This window comes from Entelurus aequoreus, linkage group LG16 (genome assembly GCF_033978785.1).
Source record: "Entelurus aequoreus isolate RoL-2023_Sb linkage group LG16, RoL_Eaeq_v1.1, whole genome shotgun sequence".
NCBI lineage: Eukaryota > Metazoa > Chordata > Actinopteri > Syngnathiformes > Syngnathidae > Entelurus > Entelurus aequoreus.
The window spans coordinates 36,435,709-36,454,837 of NC_084746.1; the positions used below are offsets into that span (position 1 = coordinate 36,435,709).

Here is a 19,129-nt window from a genome sequence, read left to right on the forward strand (position 1 = left end):
ATCTGTGGGCTAAAGAACGCTGATTCCTAGAACAATCGTGTAGTGTCGTGTTTAAAATAGTTTGCACTTTAAAGCTGATTGTTATTTTTACACGTTTTGTGTTGTTATGCAAAGCTACAAGAAGTGGACGGACTATTTCAAACGTATTTACAGAGGAATATTCAGTATAAGCCACAGGTGTCAAACTCAAGGCCCGGGGGCCAGATCTGGCCCGCCACATTATTTTATCTGACCCACAAACACCTGGAAATGATATGTGTCAATAAAGTACTTCATATTTTCTCACTAAATGTAACTGATTTTTTTCATTTTGACAGAAAAAATATATTTACTGCTTGAAATTGCATGACTTTTAAACTTTAAGAGTATCCATTATTGAAACAAATATTACAGTATATTATAATACTTTCCAAACATTTTTTTGTCTAAATAAAAATCCTTAATTTTACAGCAAACTACCCATCAAATTAATAAAAATGACAATACATTTTAAATGTTTCTTTACAGCATATTACTGTAAATTGAAAAAAACTACTTCTGTTTTTTGCGTTAAAATTTTGTTGACTGAGCTGCCAGTTTTTGACTGTAAAATCTACAGTTGTTGTTTTTAACAGTGTATTACTGTAAATGGAAAGACGGTACATTTGTTTTTACAGTAGAAAAACTGGCAGCTAAGTTGCCAGAATAAAAAAACAACTTGTACCGTTTTCCATCCATCCATCCATTTTCTACCGCTTGTCCCTTTTGGGGTCGCGGGGGGTGCTGGAGCCTATCTCAGCTACATTCGGGCGGAAGGCAGCGTACACCCTGGACAAGTCGCCAACACAGATAGACAGACAACATTCACACTCACATTCACACACTAGGGCCAATTTGCAGCACGGTGGAACAGGGGTTAGTGCATGTGCCTCACAATACGAAGGTCCTGAGTAGTCCTGAGTTCAACCTCAGGATCTTTCTGTGTGGAGTTTGCATGTTCTCCCCGTGACTGCGTGGGTTCCTTCCAGGTACTCCGGCTTCCTCCCACCTCCAAAGACATGCACCTGGGGATAGGTTGATTGGCAACACTTGTACTGTTTTCCCATGAATAATATAATGTTGTAAAAACCAATGTCAATTTAACACAAACATTCTGGCAACTAAGCTGCCAGCTTTTTCCATACCCCCCCCCCAAAATGTTGTAAAAAAATAAAAAAATATTATATTTTACAGTAAAACTTTGTAAATGTCAAGTTTTTACTGTAAAATCGACAGTCTACTTAAAATAATTTATATAATTAATAATGAAATCCAGAGGCAAATTCATACATTATTCACTGTTACAAGCGGCCCTCTGATGGCAGCCAAAGCTACGGCGTTGCCCTCAATGAAAACCAGTTGGACACGCCAGGTTTAAGCAGTCTTCGAAGCGACGACTCCTGCTGCTCACTGGGACTTGACAACTTTGTTGTTTAAGAATAAATGTGAAATAGAGGAGTCTGTAAACGAGTGTGAAGAAGGTAGGTCACATGAAATATTCACTCTTCACTTTGTTACACGTCATTTTGAGTGAAGCAAATACTAATGCTAACAGGCTAATACTAAATATGTTATGTTTATGTTGTCGCCGTGAGATAAACGCTAATATTTGTTGTTCATGTATTGTTATTTAAAGCTAAAATGGACCATATGGACTCACCTGACCCATCATGCTGTTAGCAAAAGCCTGATTTTGTATGTAAATTTGTTACGCTTTGTTTTTAAATCATATCGTTTTGTATGTTATTGCTTTGTTTTTTATTTACCTACACTTAAGTAAAATACATCTGGCCTAATACTGTCTGTTGAGTTACATGGCATCGATGTAGAAATACACTGTAGCATTCATCCATACGTCATCAGCCTGATTGTATGAACTACCTTGATCTGTTAAATGGAGGTGAAAACGCAAACCTAACATGTCTACATGAACCCATGGTTCCAGGAACTAAAAGTTTGAGAAACTGAAAGCTCCTGAACTTTGGGTGGAAAAGGGCTGAATACTCCTACAAGGCCTCCCCGAAAAATTTAGTTTTCTACTCACCCCAGACTCAGTTTACTCTCTCACTGTAGGAACTAGGGTTGTACGGTATGCCGGTACCAGTATAGTATCGCGGTACTAATGAATAAAAAACGGTACCGGTTCACAATTTATACTTTTTTTTTTTAACGGGCATAATGGCGTGCTGTCACCTCATGACATCTGCTTACGAGCAGAGGAGCATGTTCGGCAGCGCACAATCACAGAGTACTTACAAGCAGACACAGTGTGTAGACAGAAAATGGAGAATGGACGCATTTTGGTCTAAAAATTGACGATAAAAGTGAAGTTATAACACTGAAACGCCCTCAGGAAGAGGTGCTTTGAGACATGCAGCGAACATCCATCCGCAGTCGGCAGTGTTCTACTTCTAAATCACTAATCTTAACTCCATGGCGACAAATAAAGTAAGTTTCTTACAAGTATCATCCCTGCAGGACGAGGAATAGCTAAACATGCTTCACTACACACCGTAGGAGGATACGATAGCTCACCGGCGTCACCGCTAACAAAAGCTAGCGCGCCTGAATGTAAACAAACGCCATGGGTGGATCTACACCTGACATCCACTGTAATGATACCAAGTACAATAGCATATTTAGTCGATACTATTATGATTACATCGATATTTTTTATCATCACAAAATCTTTTTTCCTTTTTTAAAAATTCATATTATATTCATAAACTCAGGAAATACGTCCCTGGACACATGAGGACTTTGAATATGACCAATATATGATCCTGTAACTACTTGGTATCGGATCGATACCTACATTTGTGGTATCACTCAAAACTAATGTAAAGTATCAAAGAACAGAAGAATAAGTGATTATTACATTTTAACAGAAGTGTAGATAGAACTTGTTGAAACGGAAAATAAGCAGATATTAACAGTAAATGAACAAGTAGATTAACAATCAATTTTTACAGTTTGTCCTTTATAATGTTGATAAAATGATAAATGACACATTATGTTACTGCATACGCCAGCAGACTAATTAGGAGCCTTTGTTTGTTTACTTACTATTAAAAGACAAGATGTCTTGTATGTTCACTATTTTATTTAAGGCCAAAATTGCAATTATAAACAGAAGTTTTAATGTACCCTAAGATACATATTGGTATCGGGACAACCCTAGTAGGAACTAAACATTAGCTCAATTAGCTCAGCAGGTATGAAAATGTTTGTGATTTTTTTATTTAAAATGCACCTTTTATTTCTTAGTGGGTTTGTACTTTCTTATCATGCATGTCTTCTTGCAAACATCACTGAAGCACAACAGGAGTATAATATTTCATTCATGCATGTCCACATTGGATGTCAACACAGTCCTCCTCCGCGTCGGGGTGTCGTTGGGAAGCTCCCTGAGGGTTGGAAACATGAAATTAAGGTCTCCTCACAAGCATCATATTGTTTGACAGTGCACATGCATCCAGCAGCTCTCGTCTTACATACACATGACGTGTCACGTTCTGCAGCACCTCGCCATCTTTTACCTGAGTCACGTTCACAGTCCCAGGTTTCTATGTTCTAGTCCCAAAGGTAAAGACGGGAAGAAGTCACCTGTACATTATTCTGTTCTCTATCTTTGTTCTCCTCTAAAATTCACTCCTATTGTTGGGCCAACACAATCAGTTTATTTTATGGAAGCCCGTGATGCTGTTACAAGATACGGCTCAAGTTGTGGAGCACCACAATGGACGCCTCCAGCTTTTATCAATTGCTTTCACGCATGCAAACAATCAGCGTCTTTGTCTCAGGCTGTCACCTATGTCATCCAAAGTTGATTCACATGAAACTCACCGGCTTTATTTTATGCTTCTTCTCCCTCGAGAGATCACTGAACGGATAGAGAATGTGTTAGTCAAAAGCTTACAACGTACAATGTTGGATTTTTGAGACACTTACCAATGGCAGCATTAAGTCCTTTGCAGGGAACTGAGAACGACATAAAAACAATTTGTATTAGGCCTATTGTTACATGGCAGCTTTAAATCTATATTGAGGGTACCCTGGTTTGTAAAAAAGTAGAATAGCATTCCCACCAGACAATCTACTGTAGTTACTGTGTGTTGTTACTACAGGGTGTGCCAAGTTTTTTTTTTACATAACTATACTGTAACTCAGGCCTGGGCAATTATTTTGACTCGGGGGGGGGGGCAAATTTAGAGAAATAAATGTGTCTGGGGGCGGGTATATCTATCTATCTATGTATACATATACAGGTACCGGTATATGTACAGTACAGGCCAAAACTTTGGACACACCTTCTAATTCCATGCGTTTTCTTTATTTTCATGACTTTTTTACATTGTAGATTGTCACTGAAGGCATCAAAACTATGAATGAACACATGTGGAGTTATGTACTTAACAAAAAGTGAAATAACTGAAAACATGTTTTATATTCTAGTTTCTTCAAAATAGCCACCCTTTGCTCTGATTACTGCTTTGCACACTCTTGGCATTCTCTCGATGAGCTTCAAGAGGCAGTCACCTGAAATAGTTTTCACTTCACAGGTGTGCTTGAAGCTCATCGAGAGAATGCCACACATACACACACACACACAGTAATCAGAGCAAAGGGTGGCTATTTTGAAGAAACTAGTGTAGAAAACATGTTTATTTATTAACAGTTATTTCATATTTTTTTGTTAAGTACATTTCTCCACGTGTTCATTCATAGTTTTGATGCTTTCAGTGACAATCTACAATAGTAGATAGTACAATAGTCATGAAAATAAAGAAAACGCATTGAATAAGGAGGTGTGTCCAAACTTTAAGCCTGTACTGGAAATATATATATATATATATATATATATATATATATATATATATATATATATATATATATATATATATATATATATATATATATATATTTTTTTTTTTTTTTAAATTTATTTATTTATTTACACACACACATGTATACACACACACACATATGTAGGCCGTGAAAATCTGCTGCGCAGCATGTGGGTTTGGGTCCTATTTTTAGGAACACTAATACAAAACCTCACAATAATGTCTGATTGAATGCTAAAAACGTTATGACATACTGCCTTAAAAAACGGAATGTAATTTTAAATTTTTTTACTGAATGAGACACCCAGAATGTACACGAAAATAAAGAATGTGGGATTTACAATATTAACTACGAAGCATAAAACACTGAATATTGACAACAGACAACAATTTCGCCACATCTAGCGTGTGTGTGACAATCATGGGTACTTTAACTTTTTAACTTTAACATAGGAATGTCACACCCCCTCTCGATCGACATATTTTACAATCAAGCGAAACGCAACAAAAATGAAACAAACACAGCTGAATATGAACCCCACCTACAATCTGATACATCTAATATATCACTAAGCTTTAGAACTCTGTTGTAAAAATCTCCTTCTGCGTCTGTCCCTGACACCGGCATTTCAGGCTGGTTGCTCTGGAAACACCCTGTGGAAACGCTCCCCACCCACACTGCTTGGTGCCTCGTCTGAGCTGCTGTGACTTAGATTACCATGGTAACCAATTAGATGACCATAGTAACTAATTAGATTACCACAGTAAGTAGTATATCATGCAAAAGCGCAGATTGCAACAATTGAAATACTTTGTATAGTTCAAGACTTACGGTCATTAGAAAACATCACTGCACATTATAATGGCAGCTACAGTTTCCATCTTAAAAATCTAAAAAAAATATTTGGGAATGTCTGACGGGCCAGATTGAAAAGCTTAACTGGCCTTAATTTGCCCAGGTCTGCTGTAACTCTTCTCTAAAAGAGTTAACATTTGGCAAAAAATGCATTTCTACTTTGTTGCCTGTGGTGGTGCTGTTACTAAACACTGAAGGTTGGCCCTGAAAGTCGGACTCAAGTCAAAACATTCTTTCTAACTTAAGGGTGTTCAGGCGAATCACTGAGGAATTTGGTACACATCTTCAGAAGACTGTCAAGCACATGTCAATAACATCTGAGCAAGATTGGTTAAAAAACATGGCTACCATAAAGCAAAACGTGCTTTTTGGTAACCAAGGGGCGTGGGCAGGATTTAGCAACAAATTGACCATTTGTCTCATGACTCCTAGAAAAAACATGTATGCTAGCACGTCTTCCAAAACATTTTGACCACAACCCATAATGTCATTTACAGTCATGTGAAAAAATTAGGACATTGGCTAAAATTGTAATCACAAAGGTTTACTACCATTAATACTCATGTTTATTTTCCTTGCATAAGTTGCATGAGAGCCAGTTATTCCTAACTGGATTTAGTGGTCTGCATGATCCATCTCACCTGAGTATGTCCTCTGCTGGCAGAAGCCCACTTTTACGCCGTCAGGTCCAACCGGCGCTACCACCACCGTGTAGACATCACCGCATGTCTCCTCTTGGATGTCGCAGTATTTGCTGTTGGCGGGCGCCAGACACGTGTAGTTGGCCGCAGTCCCGTACAGTTCCACTACGTGCTGCTGGACCTGGGGGCTCCAGGAGGTGCGCCAGTACACCCTTAGGGAGTTGTTGGCCCAACGGTATAGTTTAACATAGGTCGGGCAGCAGGCACCTAGGTAGGATATAGCGTGGGTCTGTTCAAAAGTGCCAGTGATGTTCAAGTTTCTATATTAGTAGCTTTAGTTTTACAAAACCCAAAACCAGTGAAGTTGGCACGTTGTGTAAATGGTAAATAAAAACAGAATACAATTATTTGCAAATCCTTTTCAACTTATATTCAATTGAATAGACTGCAAAGACAAGATACTTAACGTTCGAACTGGTAAACTTTTTTATTTTTCGCAAATATTAGCTCATTTGGAATTTGATGCCCGCAACATGTTTCACAAAAGATGGCACAAGTGGCAAAAAAGACTGAGAAAGTTGAAGAATGCTCATCAAACACTTATTTGGAACATCCCACAGGTGAACAGGCTAATTGCAGCTTCCATGAAATGCTCAGTCATTCACAAACAAGGATGAGGCGAGGGTCACCACTTTGTCAACAAATGCGTGACCTTCGATCCCTCAGGCGGTACTGCATCAAAAAGCGACATCAGTGTGGAAAGGATATCACCACATGGGCTCAGGAACACTTCAGAAAACCACTGTCAGTAACTACAGTTTGTCGCTACATCTGTTAGTGCAAGTTAAAACTCTACTATGCAAAGCCAAAGCAATTTATCAACAACACCCAGAAACGCCGCTGGCTTCGCTGGGCCCGAGCTCATCTAAAATGGACTGATGCAAAGTGGAAAAGTATTCTGTGGTCTGACGAGTCCACATTTCAAATAGTTTTTGCAATGTATTGCTGCCATTAAATTCTAAGTTAATGATTATTTGCAAAAAAAAATGTGTTTCTCAGTTCGAACATTAAATATCTTGTCTTTGCAGTCTATTGAATTGAATATAAGTTGAAAAGGATTTGCAAATCATTGTATTCTGTTTTTATTTACGAATTACACAGTGTGCCAACTTCACTGGTTTTGGATTTTGTAGTAATAGAAATACTACTTTGTCCTCACTCGATGAAAAGCCGTGGTATTTGCACTCTGACATGTGTCCACTGCGGCTGATGGCTTCTAAGGTGACACTGTAGTTAGTACCGCAAGTGATACATCCCATCAAGCAGTGGATGTCCATAGTGTGACACTTTGCGTGTCCACGCGGTGACGTCAGAGTGGCGATGAAAGAATGGGCTCCATACCCAGCCGACCATGTCACGTTGGTCATAGCCTGTGTGACCTGGCTCACATTCAAAGATGTTGGGCAGCAAGGACCTGGGAAAGATACAGAGGGATGATCACAACCAAAGGGCATTAATGCATAGTGACCATGAACCTTTTTTTCTCTACCTGTTTCTAAGATTTTACTGTATCCAGTTAGGCTTGTTCCTGCAGTTGTGGTGGCTACGGCTGTGACCTCATAAGTCAAACCACAGGGCAGCTCCGTTAGCTCACAGGAGCTGTTTCCTCCATGGCATGTGTGGGTGTCGTAGCGTCCGACAGCGGTGACGGTATAATTTGTATTTTGGTTGTTGGGTGTTGTCAAGAGGACTGTGTAGGATGAGTTGTTGGACTGAGTCATATTCAGAATATCTGGAGCACAAGGAGCTGCGGAGAAGAGATGGAAGTTATCAATAAGTGGTTTACAACAAGGCATTGTCATGCCATTGCTATGTTATCTGTTTTGATAATGACTTTTAAAATCACATTTTACAAGATAATCAGAAGGTAAAGCTAATCGAATAAGTTCTTAAAGTACGCATGAATCAAACCTTTTTTTTTAACTTACGAGGAATACTGTTTTGTTGGTGGACTCAGAATGCGAACGCTTAGAACACAGCAACATGTTTCTATTACTCGAAAGCTCCCAAAGTACAACCAGTACTATCAGTAGAAAGAAACATGACACTACCTCAACTCATGGTGTACTTTTTATTGATTATAAGGAAAACTAAGTCATCTAGTAGCTTTTACTGTCTTGAATTTGACCAAAAGTATAACATCACATAAAGACATATAGCAACTAGGGTTGTCCCAATATCAATATTTTGGTACCGGTACCGGTAACAAAATGTATTTCGATACTTTTCGATTATTTTCTAAATAAAGGGGACCACAAAAAAAGGTATTATTGGCTTTAATTGAACAAAAAATCTTACGTTACATTAAACATATGTTTATTATTGTAATTTAGTCCTTAAATAAAATACTGAACATACGACACAACTTTTCTTTCAATAGTAAGTAAACAAACAAAGGCTCTTAATTTAGCTGCTGACGTATGCAGTAACATATTGTGTCATTTATCGTTCTATTATTTTGTCAAAATTATTAAGGACAAGTGGTAGAAACTGAATTATTAATCTACTTGTTCATTTACTGTTAATATCTGCTTACTTTCTCTTTCAACATGTTATATCTACACTTCTGTTAAAATGTAATAATCACTTATTCTTCTGTTGTTTGATACTTTACATTAGTTTTGGATGATACCACAAATTTGGGTATCGATCCGATACCAAGTAGTTACAGGATCATACATTGGTCATATTCAAAGTCCTCATGTGTCCAGGGACATGTTTACTGAATTTATAAACATAATATGAATTTTAAAAAAAGGAAAGGAGATTTTGTGACGATAAAAAATATCGATGTAATCATAGTAGTATCGACTAGATACGCTATTGTATTTGTGCCCCCCTCTCCTTAGTGGAGGGGGGCACAGGTTCGGTGGCCACGGATGAAACGCTGGCTGTCCAGGGTCGGGACCCAGGTTGGACCACTCGTCTTTGCATCGGTTGAGGAGGTCTACGCGCTGCTGACATGTCTCCGCTCGGGATGGTCTCCTGCTGGCCCCACTATGGACTGGACTCTCACTATTATGTTAGTTCCACTATGGACTAGACTCTCAAAATATTATGCTAGATCCACTCGACGTCCTTGGCACCGGTCGCCCGGGGGCCCGGGGGTCCCCACATCTGCGGTCCCCTCCAAGGTTTCTCATTGTTATCCCATTGGGTTGAGTTTTTTCTTGCCCTGATGTGGGATCTGAGCCGAGGATGTCGCTGTGGCTTGTGCAGCCCTTTGAGACACTCTGTGATTTAGGGCTATATAAGTAAACATTGATTGATTGATTGATTGATTGATATCATTACAGTGGATGTCAGGTGTAGATCCACCCATGACGTTTGTTTACATTGTGATGCCGGTGAGCTATTGCATCCTCCTACGGTGTGTAGTGAAGCATGTTTAGCTATTCCTCGTCCTGCAGGGATGATACTTGTAAGAAACGTACTTTATTTGTCACCATGGAGGCGAGGATTAGTGATTTAGAAGTAGCTAAAGCACTGCAGACTACGGCTGGGCGTTAGCCGCTAGCTAGCCATGTCTTAAAGCACCTCTTCCTGTGAGCGTTTCAGTGTTATAGCTTCACCTATATCTTTAGTTTTTAAGATGAAATGCATCCATTCTTCCTTTTCTGTCCACACACTGTGTATGCTTGTTCGTACAATGTGATTGTGCACTGCCAAACATGCTCCTCTGCTTGTAAAACCAGCAATGTCACGACATCACGACGACGCGCCGTCATGACCGTTAAAAAAGTGAGGGGGGAGAACCGGTACTTTTTAGAGGCGGTATAGTACCGAGTATGATTAATTAGTATCGCAGTACTATACTAGCACCGGTATACCGTACAACCCTAATAGCAACATACTTTTTCGAATGCAATGTTGATACAATTGCATCACTGATCTTGCCTTTGATTTGATGTTGGAAAAAGCCCGATAGTAATGAATGTATGTTGCAGGGACTCATCAATTACCTGTCTCGTGACCGTGTGGCATGCAAGTGCGGTTGCACCCCTGTATCTCGCTGCAAGGTGTGACCACTACGGAATATATTGCGTTGCACCTCAAATCAGACAGTGCACACACAGGTTCTGTGTCATTACAGTGGATGGTTTCGTTGGCCTGCACTGCGGTCGTCTCATAGAGCTCCGCCCCCTTGACCGGTGACCAAATGACCTCCAGGGTCTCTGTGGAAGCGGAATTTAAAGAAACACCCTCTGGGCAGCATGGAACTGATGGAGATATTGAGAAACACAGAGAACAATTCAATGTTTGCATGTTGGAATATGCAGTGGTGTTGATATTTGCTATAATTGGTCATACTGGTGGTGTAGTTCTGCACATTTGCATAGGGGCTCGAGCCAGCCTGGTTGTAGGGAAAGACGCTGGTGAGGTAGGTGTAACCACACATGCAGAAAAAGTGGCAGCTGGTTCCTGTGGTGTTGCATAACTTCTCAGTACCGTCGTCCCTCTTTATGAAGGTCATGTAGAACTCCACCAGTGGTACTTCATCCCACACCACTGAGCAGTTACCAGCGTTGGGCTCTTCCACCCAGATGTTGTCTGGAGAACATGGGTCTAAGACAGGAAAAGACGTTTACAAGGGATGACAGTCATTTTGAAGTCATTTAGTTTACAGACTTTTAGATAAGCACAGTAGAAGACCGAAAAGAAAGATTCATGGTATGATATAAGGTGATGAACAAATGTTGTCCCCTTGTTCTCAAATACTGTTTAATTAATCTTCAGCTGGAAAGTGTTTTCACCTTTTGTGGTGTGCGAACTGCACATTGTAGCTCTAGCATTACCAAAAAACAAACAAACACTATGGACACAAGTCTTGGGACGCACTCCTATGGCATTAATCATACAAAACCCAAAAACAGTTGACACGTTGTGTAAATGGTAAATAAAAACAATCATTTGCAAATCCTTTTCAACTTATATTAAATTGAGTACACTGCAAAGACAAGATACTTAACATTCGAACTGGTAAACTTTATTTTTTGAAAATATTAGCTCATTTGGAATTTGATGCCTACAGCATGTTTCAAAAAAGCTGGCACGAGTGGCAAAAAAGACTGAGAAAGTTGAGGAATGCTCATCAAACACTTATTTGGAATGTCCCACTGGTGAACAGGCTCATTGGGAAGACAAGACAATGCCAAGCCACATTTTGCACGTGTTACAACAGCGTGGCTTGGTAGTAAAAGAGTGCGGGTACTAGACTGGCCTGCCTGTAGTCCAGACCTGTCTCCCATTGAAAATGTGTGGCGCACTATGGATGAGCAATAATTCCACCTGAAAAGCTTCAAAAATGTGTCTCCTCAGTTCCCAAACATTTACTGAGTGTTGTTAAAAGGAAAGGCCATGTAACACAGTGGTAAAAATGCTCCTGTTAAAACTTTTTTGCAATGTGTTGCTGCCATTAAATTCTAAGTTAATTATTATTTGCAAACAAATGTAGTTTCTCAGTTGGAACATTAAATATCTTGTCTTTGCAGTCTATTCAATTGAATATAAGTTGAAAAGGATTTGCAAATCATTGTATTCTGTTTTTATTTACGATTTACACAACGTGCCAACTTCACTGGTTTTGGGTTTTATATGTTGGAACGCTTTCCAACTGGTGTAATGCTCACACCTCCCAATACTTTTGTCCATCATCGTGTTGTTCTCTGCAAGACTCATGGCCCCTTTTCACTGCACTGTACCTACATTACTCATAGTGGTCAGTGTTTCCACATCTAAACTCAGAAACGGCCAATAGTATTCAAGAGGAAACTGAGGGCAACAAAGTGGAGACTATGGAACATAATACTGCAGTGCCCATAGCCAAGGGATGATCTTACATTGGCATATGTGTTTATCTTGTTAATTTCTAGATTCAAATGTGTTTCAGTTATGACCAATCTGCTTGACCAATGAGCAACAGGCAATGGTTTACGTCTAGGGATGTCCGATAATATTGGCCTGCCGATATTATCGGCCGATAAATGCGTTAAAATGTAATATCGGAAATTATCTGTATCGTTTTTTTTTATTATCTGTATCGTTTTGTTTTTTTTTAGTTGTTTTTTTTTGGGTTTTTTTATTAAATCAACATAAAAAACACAAGATACACTTACAATTAGTGCACCAACCCAAAAACCTCCCTTCCCCCATTTCTTTCTGTTATCAATATTCTGGTTCCTACATTATATATCAATATATATCAATACAGTCTGCAAGGGATACAGTCTGTAAGCACACATGATTGTGCGTGCTGCTGGTCCACTAATAGTACTAACCTTTAGCAGTTAATTTTACTCATTTTCATTAATTACTAGTTTCTATGTAACTGTTTTTATATTGTTTTACTTTCTTTTTTATTCAAGAAAATGTTTTTAATTTAGTTATCTTATTTTATTATTATTTTTTAAAAAGTACCTTATCTTCACCATACATGGTTGTCCAAATTAGGCATAATAATGTGTTAATTCCACGACTGCATATATCGGTTGATATCGGTATCGGTTGATATCGGTATCGGTAATTAAAGAGTTGGACAATATCGGAATATCGGATATCGGCAAAAAGCCATTATCGGACATCCCTATTTACGTCATCTGGTAGTACCTTGTTTTGGCATTGGATATGATATAACTGAGAATAGACCCACATGTAACATAGTCAGCTGGTGGTGAAGGGCTGCTGGGTCCAGCTGAGTTGAAGGCAATGACAGAGACAGAGTGATTCTGACCACACTCCATAGGAGTGATGTAACAGTAGGTATTAGCTGTGGCGGTGCAGTTTTGGCCGTTGGTACTCCAAGCCAAGTAGTTCTCAGCTCCCTGCACAAACACCCAGTACACCGCGATGCCAAGAGACCGGCCCAGAGTCACCTGAACGTGGACCAAATCTGGACTTGGCGGACCTTGAAGTGAAATCCAGGGGAATGTTAATGACAAGATCCATTGCAGGGCTGCGAGTTAGATTTCCGGTGTGCTCACGTGTGATCTGGCAGATGGTGAGGTCGTCACCAACGCGGCCTTCAGCGTCCCAAGCTGTACTTTTGATGCAATAGGTGGTCCCTGCCTCAAGATCATCAAAGGTCACGGTGTTTTCAGTGGTGTTGACTTTGAGGCGTGAGCTGGAGCCCTGCTCAATGATGCAGAGCGAGTAAAGGACGGCGTACTCAACGGGAGACCAGGTGACCAGGATAGTGCCATCATCAGGGGATGTGGTGTTCAACTCGGGCGCCTTGACCACTGAAGACCAAATAGTTAGTAAAACATCAGACACCACCAACTATATTGTTTTGTAATCAATGTAACGTAGAGACGACATCCCTGTGATTAGATTTCACTGTATCCTCCCCAAGGGAGTGGACAGTGCCTTGTTCTCATGGTTTCCCTTTTCATTTTGTGAAAACCTTAACGTCGCAGAGGATGGATACAGTTTCCACCCTCATGCATAGCCTGCGAAGCCTTAAGACGGCCACAAAGAGACGTGAAATGGCACACTGTCATGGCCGGCGGAGTGAGGCAAACTTTTGTCTACAGAAACAACAAACAGGCAGTCTCTCGCACACAGATTAGCATCTTGAGTAAATGGCTTCTCGAGTGTACGTCTGGCTACGGCTATGTCTACACTAAGCTGGATAACCCCTTAAACGAATAATCATTTCGCCTAAGCCCTGTTTCAGCCACACTACACTACACCTTGGATGATTTTTTACACGGGTAAGTGCACTGTGTATTTCTTGAATCTCCAGCTCTTAGCTTTGTATGGACTCATTGATCGTTTACAAACTGAGTTCGGAGAGTAAGTGATGCCAGAAAGACTGCGCCCCACACAGGAAGTGACGTCAGAAAGAACGCGCCACAGCCAGCTTCATAATAAAGCGGTTTCGTAACTCGGAGCTAACCACTGAAAACATGAAGGCGAGTCATCCAGACATGTTCGTGTTTCTCTTTCCGTCTGTACAGACGCTTGTGGAAATCACGCATGAATACCTTTAGAGAAAGCGATTGCAGCTATTTCGGATACAACACTTCTCAGACGGCAAGAGAACTTTCGAATGTCTGGGTCAGCTGTGATTCTACTTACTGAAAAACTTTGTCCATTTGTCGAAGGAGAGACAACGACAATGCGAGCTCCCGTGGATGTGATAAAAAAGGTAGCGTGTGTTTTGTATTACCTGGCCGTCGCGGGAAGACAAATGAAAACGGCCAATGCTTTTGGACTGACAAAGCAGACTGTATCAGTTATTGTCCACCATGTATGTCGCGGACTCAACATCTAGGTGCAGAGTATATAAAGTCACCAAAAACGAATGGACAATGAAGGTTAAGGCACAAGAGTGAGAAGTGTCCTGACCAGATATCTAGATCCCCAGATTGATTGTTGTAAAATGTTCTTTGTCACATTGTGTACTTTTACGTGTTTATTAAATATTTGATTAATTTATGATGGCTCAGGTGTGATTCACTACAGTAGGGCCCCACAGCACACTGGATTCCAGTTAATTGAAATACCAAAACACTGGATATTGTTCAGATAAGTTAAATTTAAGAACTTGCACACAAAGCAACACTGGAGGTGACTATGACGTGTGCATTTTCCGCGCAAGCGTAGTAGGTCGCGTTGCGCCGGCGGACGGAGGGGGTCTTAAACGGTGGCATTGTTGTGTGTGGACACGGATAAGGTTAGGTGGGATTTACCCTGGATAACGTGATAAGTGAAAAAAGTTAGTCTTCAAAGTCATTTAGAATATGTATGGTCAAAATCAAGGTTTTGTACTACCTGTCCTGGCTTTGATGGGGTACGAAGGCTGGCTGCGTCCCCCGGCATTGCTGGACATGACGCTCAGCTTGTAGTCTGTGTAGGGATGAAGCTTTACCACGGTGCCCGGGGAACTGTTCACGGCGGTCTCAGAGAAGAAATCACGGCTCTGCGACACGGCCCTCAGGATGTAGCCGGTCGCTCCGGCAACCTCTGTGAACTCCACGGTGATGCTGTCACTGTGCTTGGAGTAGGCCTGTTCAATGCTGGGCACCTCTGGGGCTGCATGATGGATGTAAATTTGTATAAAAGAATGAAGTATTCAAAACCTTCCATTAATTCATCTAATTTCTTCTGCTGGAGCCTATCCCAGCTGACTTGAAGCAAAAGGACTGATCACCATCCAATCACAGAGCACATGTAGAGATTGTCAAAAGACGAAAGGTCCATCCATCCATCCATCTTCTTCCGCTTATCCGAGGTCGGGTCGCGGGGGCAGCAGCCTAAGCAGGGAAGCCCAGACTTCCCTCTCCCCAGCCACTTCGTCCAGCTCCTCCCGGGGGATCCCGAGGCGTTCCCAGGCCAGCCGGGAGACATAGTCTTCCCAACGTGTCCTGGGTCTGCCCCGTGGCCTCCTACCGGTCGGACGTGCCCTAAACACCTCCCTAGGGAGGCGTTCGGGTGGCATCCTGACCAGATGCCCGAACCACCTCATCTGGCTCCTCTCGATGTGGAGGAGCAGCGGCTTTACTTTGAGCTCCCCCCGGATGGCAGAGCTTCTCACCCTATCTCTAAGGGAGAGCCCCGCCACCCGGCGGAGGAAACTCATTTCGGCCGCTTGTACCCGTGATCTTGTCCTTTCGGTCATAACCCAAAGCTCATGACCATAGGTGAGGATGGGAACGTAGATCAACCGGTAAATTGAGAGCTTTGCCTTCCGGCTCAGCTCCTTCTTCACCACAACGGATCGATACAGCGTCCGCATTACTGAAGACGCCGCACCGATCGGTTTAGAATGTATTTTAAAAAAAATCCCCTATTACAGAAAGTCAGTGGCGGGCCGTGCGTTTCCCACCTAGGCCTTCAGTGATGTCCGACTTCAATGATTACCTCTCAAAATACCATAAGTGATGGGTCAAATGCAGAGAATAATTTCGCCACACCTAGTGTGTGTGTGACAATCATTGGTACTTTAACTTTAACTTTAATTGATGTCACCACATGATCATTGCTGGATAAATATTACACAGAAACATATTTACGCACTACTATATATTGAATCACCTCAACAGTGTACAAAACGGGTTATTTTGTGGCACATTTAAAAATCAATAAACCTGCATCAGTAATTAAAACATATCTTATGTGGTACTGTCAAAATTAAAATGGCAAAAAACATATTAACGTGAAAAAATAAAGAAATAACATATTTGAACTCACAATTTGTAGAACCCATTTGACACCATATAAGCCCTCATAGTCGGTTGATTCGAGTGGAAATGGCGGGAATTTCCCCATTTCATCGCCGACATCGTCTCACAAGATATAGTTTCTCTATAAATATCCTTCTTGAAAATGGCCTTGCAAATATATATCTGCCACCTAATCAACGTTTTGTTCTGCTTCTTTGTGGGTTAGCACTTCCTGCTAAATTGCAACTTGTGATTGGATACTCACTTTGGAATGACAAGTGAGTATCCAATCACAGTCTTGTTAACATCAGGCTACCTAGATAGGCTACTGTCAACAACTTGTGATCTGATTGGCTACCACAACCGTCTATCAACTGTATGTGTTCTCAAATTCATCCGCTAACGGTCCCGGGGAGTATCCGATCACAGGACGTGTAAATGTCACGTTCAACGTGAGGCCAGCTAGAAGGCCTTACTGACAACAACTCGTGCACTGATTGGCTATCACAATTATCTATCAACTGTATGTGCCCGTTTACTTACAGTGCGTAGATGCCTGCATTGTTAATTCTGAAGGCCTATCCATCCATCCATTTTCTACCGCTTGTCCCTTACGGGGTCGCGGGGGGTGCTGGAGCCTATCCCAGCTGCACACGGGCGGAAGGCGGTGTACACCCTGGACAAGTCGCCACCTAATCGCAGGATTCTGAAGGCCCCGGGCAGATTTCGTACAGCATGGCAATATAAGCGATCTGAATTCTAATTGGATACAAACTCTAACCTAAAAACAACAGCACTGGAACTTGTGATTGGATACTCACTTTGGAATGACAACTGAGTATCCAATCACTGTCTCGTTAACATCAGGCTACCTAGATAGGCTACTGTCAACAACTTGTGATCTGATTGGCTATCGCAACTGTCTATCAACTGTATGTGTTGTCAAATTCATCCGCTAACGGTCCCGGTGAGTATCCAATCACAGGACGCGTAAATGTCCTGCTTTAGTAAATTCAAATTGCAACTTGTGTTTGGATACTCACTTTGGAATGACAAATGAGTAACCAATCACAATCTCGTTCACATCAGGCTACCTAGATAGGCTACTGTCAACAACTGATTGGCTATCACAATTATCTATCAACTGTATGTGCATGTTCACTTAAAGTGCACAGACGCCCGCATTGGATACAAACTCTAACCTAAAAACAACAGCACTGGAAGAACGGCAGGGGACGGCGTGGCGAAGTTGGTAGAGTGGCCGTGTCAGCAATCGGAGTGTTGCTGGTTACTGGGGTTCAATCCCCACCTTCTACCATCCTAGTCACGTCCGTTGTGTCCTTGGGCAAGACACTTCACCCTTGCTCCTGATGGGTGCTGGTTAGCGCCTTGCATGGCAGCTCCCTCCATCAGTGTGTGAATGTGTGTGTGAATGGGTGAATGTGGAAATACTGTCAAAGCGCTTTGAGTACCTTGAAGGTAGAAAAGCGCTATACAAGTATAACCCATTTATTTATTTTATTTATAAGAAGCATAATATGACATGAAGAGAATATGAATACTTTTGCATAATTAGGGAAAGTAAATAAAAAAATACTTTTGTCTTTAATTATGATCATGATTTCTGGTTATGTTAGGCCAGCAGAGACGGCCTTGCGGCGCAACCCCTTCGAACTTGAACAAAGCCTGTTGGGCCACGAGGCCTTCTCTAAGGTCTGACAAGTGCCATCACAAATTCCCAGAGACACACTCAAAATCTTCCTAGAGGACTAGGATTTCTGCAAAGTGGGCTCAATGTGATATATTTTCCCACACACCAAGCAAAAGTGAGGGTCCTGTTCACTGACCTGTGGTCTCTTCAGTCTCTGCACTGCTCAGCACGTTGAGGGCGTGGTCCATGGCATCCAAGTGCATGGTGTACACCGTGTTTGGCGACAGAGAGTTGACCGAGCCCATCACTGTGTCAGCGCCGAAATGAGTAAAAAACGAGCGCTCTGGAGAGGTTTTGGATGTCGCTGTGATCTTGTAGGACGTGGCTCCGCTGTGTCCCGTCCACTGCATGGTCACACTTTTGGACGTGACCGTGAACACGGAGAAAGAGATGTCTAAAGAAATCAAAGATACGAAGGAAATGTGCATTTAGCGGAACTGTCTAAGGTCGGAAAATCTTTTTTGTTGTGGTTGTTGTTACCATTTTGAGCCATGCATATCTGAAAATTACAAAAACAATCAGATCAATAAACTGGGGGTACATTACATTTGCAGCATATTTGATGGCATCTCTCCAAGTATAGAAAGATATTGTTGTGCAGCACTTTGGAAACATTTTTGTTGTTTAAATGTGTTATACAAATAAAGTGTATTGGATTGGATTAGATATTATCCTGATGTAGGGCTGGGCGATATATCGAGTTTGTAAGATATATCGATATATTTTTAAACAAAATATCAATTAAGAAAATATTGTAATATCAGTATAATTTATTTCACGTTAAAATGACCAAACACCGCTTATTTGTTGTGTTCCTTGATTCTCCCCCA

The 19,129-nt window shown here is 41.2% G+C and overlaps 1 protein-coding gene across 1 annotated transcript; it reads right to left on the reverse strand.

Annotated features, from left to right (window-relative positions):
- Positions 1-3,276: 3,276 nt before the first annotated feature.
- Positions 3,277-18,795, reverse strand: fndc7a (fibronectin type III domain containing 7a). Its single transcript, XM_062023537.1, has 13 exons — positions 18,780-18,795; positions 18,436-18,693; positions 15,198-15,458; positions 13,403-13,660; positions 13,072-13,326; positions 10,734-10,988; positions 10,385-10,642; positions 7,912-8,169; positions 7,582-7,836; positions 6,363-6,629; positions 3,970-3,999; positions 3,865-3,901; positions 3,277-3,425 (listed from the first exon to the last, which is right to left on the reverse strand). Exons 1-12 carry the CDS (start codon positions 18,790-18,792, stop codon positions 3,870-3,872), a joined length of 2,400 nt encoding a protein of 799 aa, XP_061879521.1. The 5' UTR covers positions 18,793-18,795; the 3' UTR covers positions 3,277-3,425; positions 3,865-3,869.
- Between the last annotated feature and the right edge of the window lie 334 nt (positions 18,796-19,129).

What these genes read in the sequence shown, in the direction of transcription:
- fndc7a (XM_062023537.1), bottom strand. An exon ending in CACCATCTGCCAGATCACAC is followed by an intron (nt 13,327 to 13,402) that starts GTGAGCACACCG and finishes TTTCACTTCAAG; the next exon opens with GTCCGCCAAGTCCAGATTTG. An exon ending in GCCACACGGTCACGAGACAG is followed by an intron (nt 8,170 to 10,384) that starts GTAATTGATGAG and finishes TCTTCTCCGCAG; the next exon opens with CTCCTTGTGCTCCAGATATT.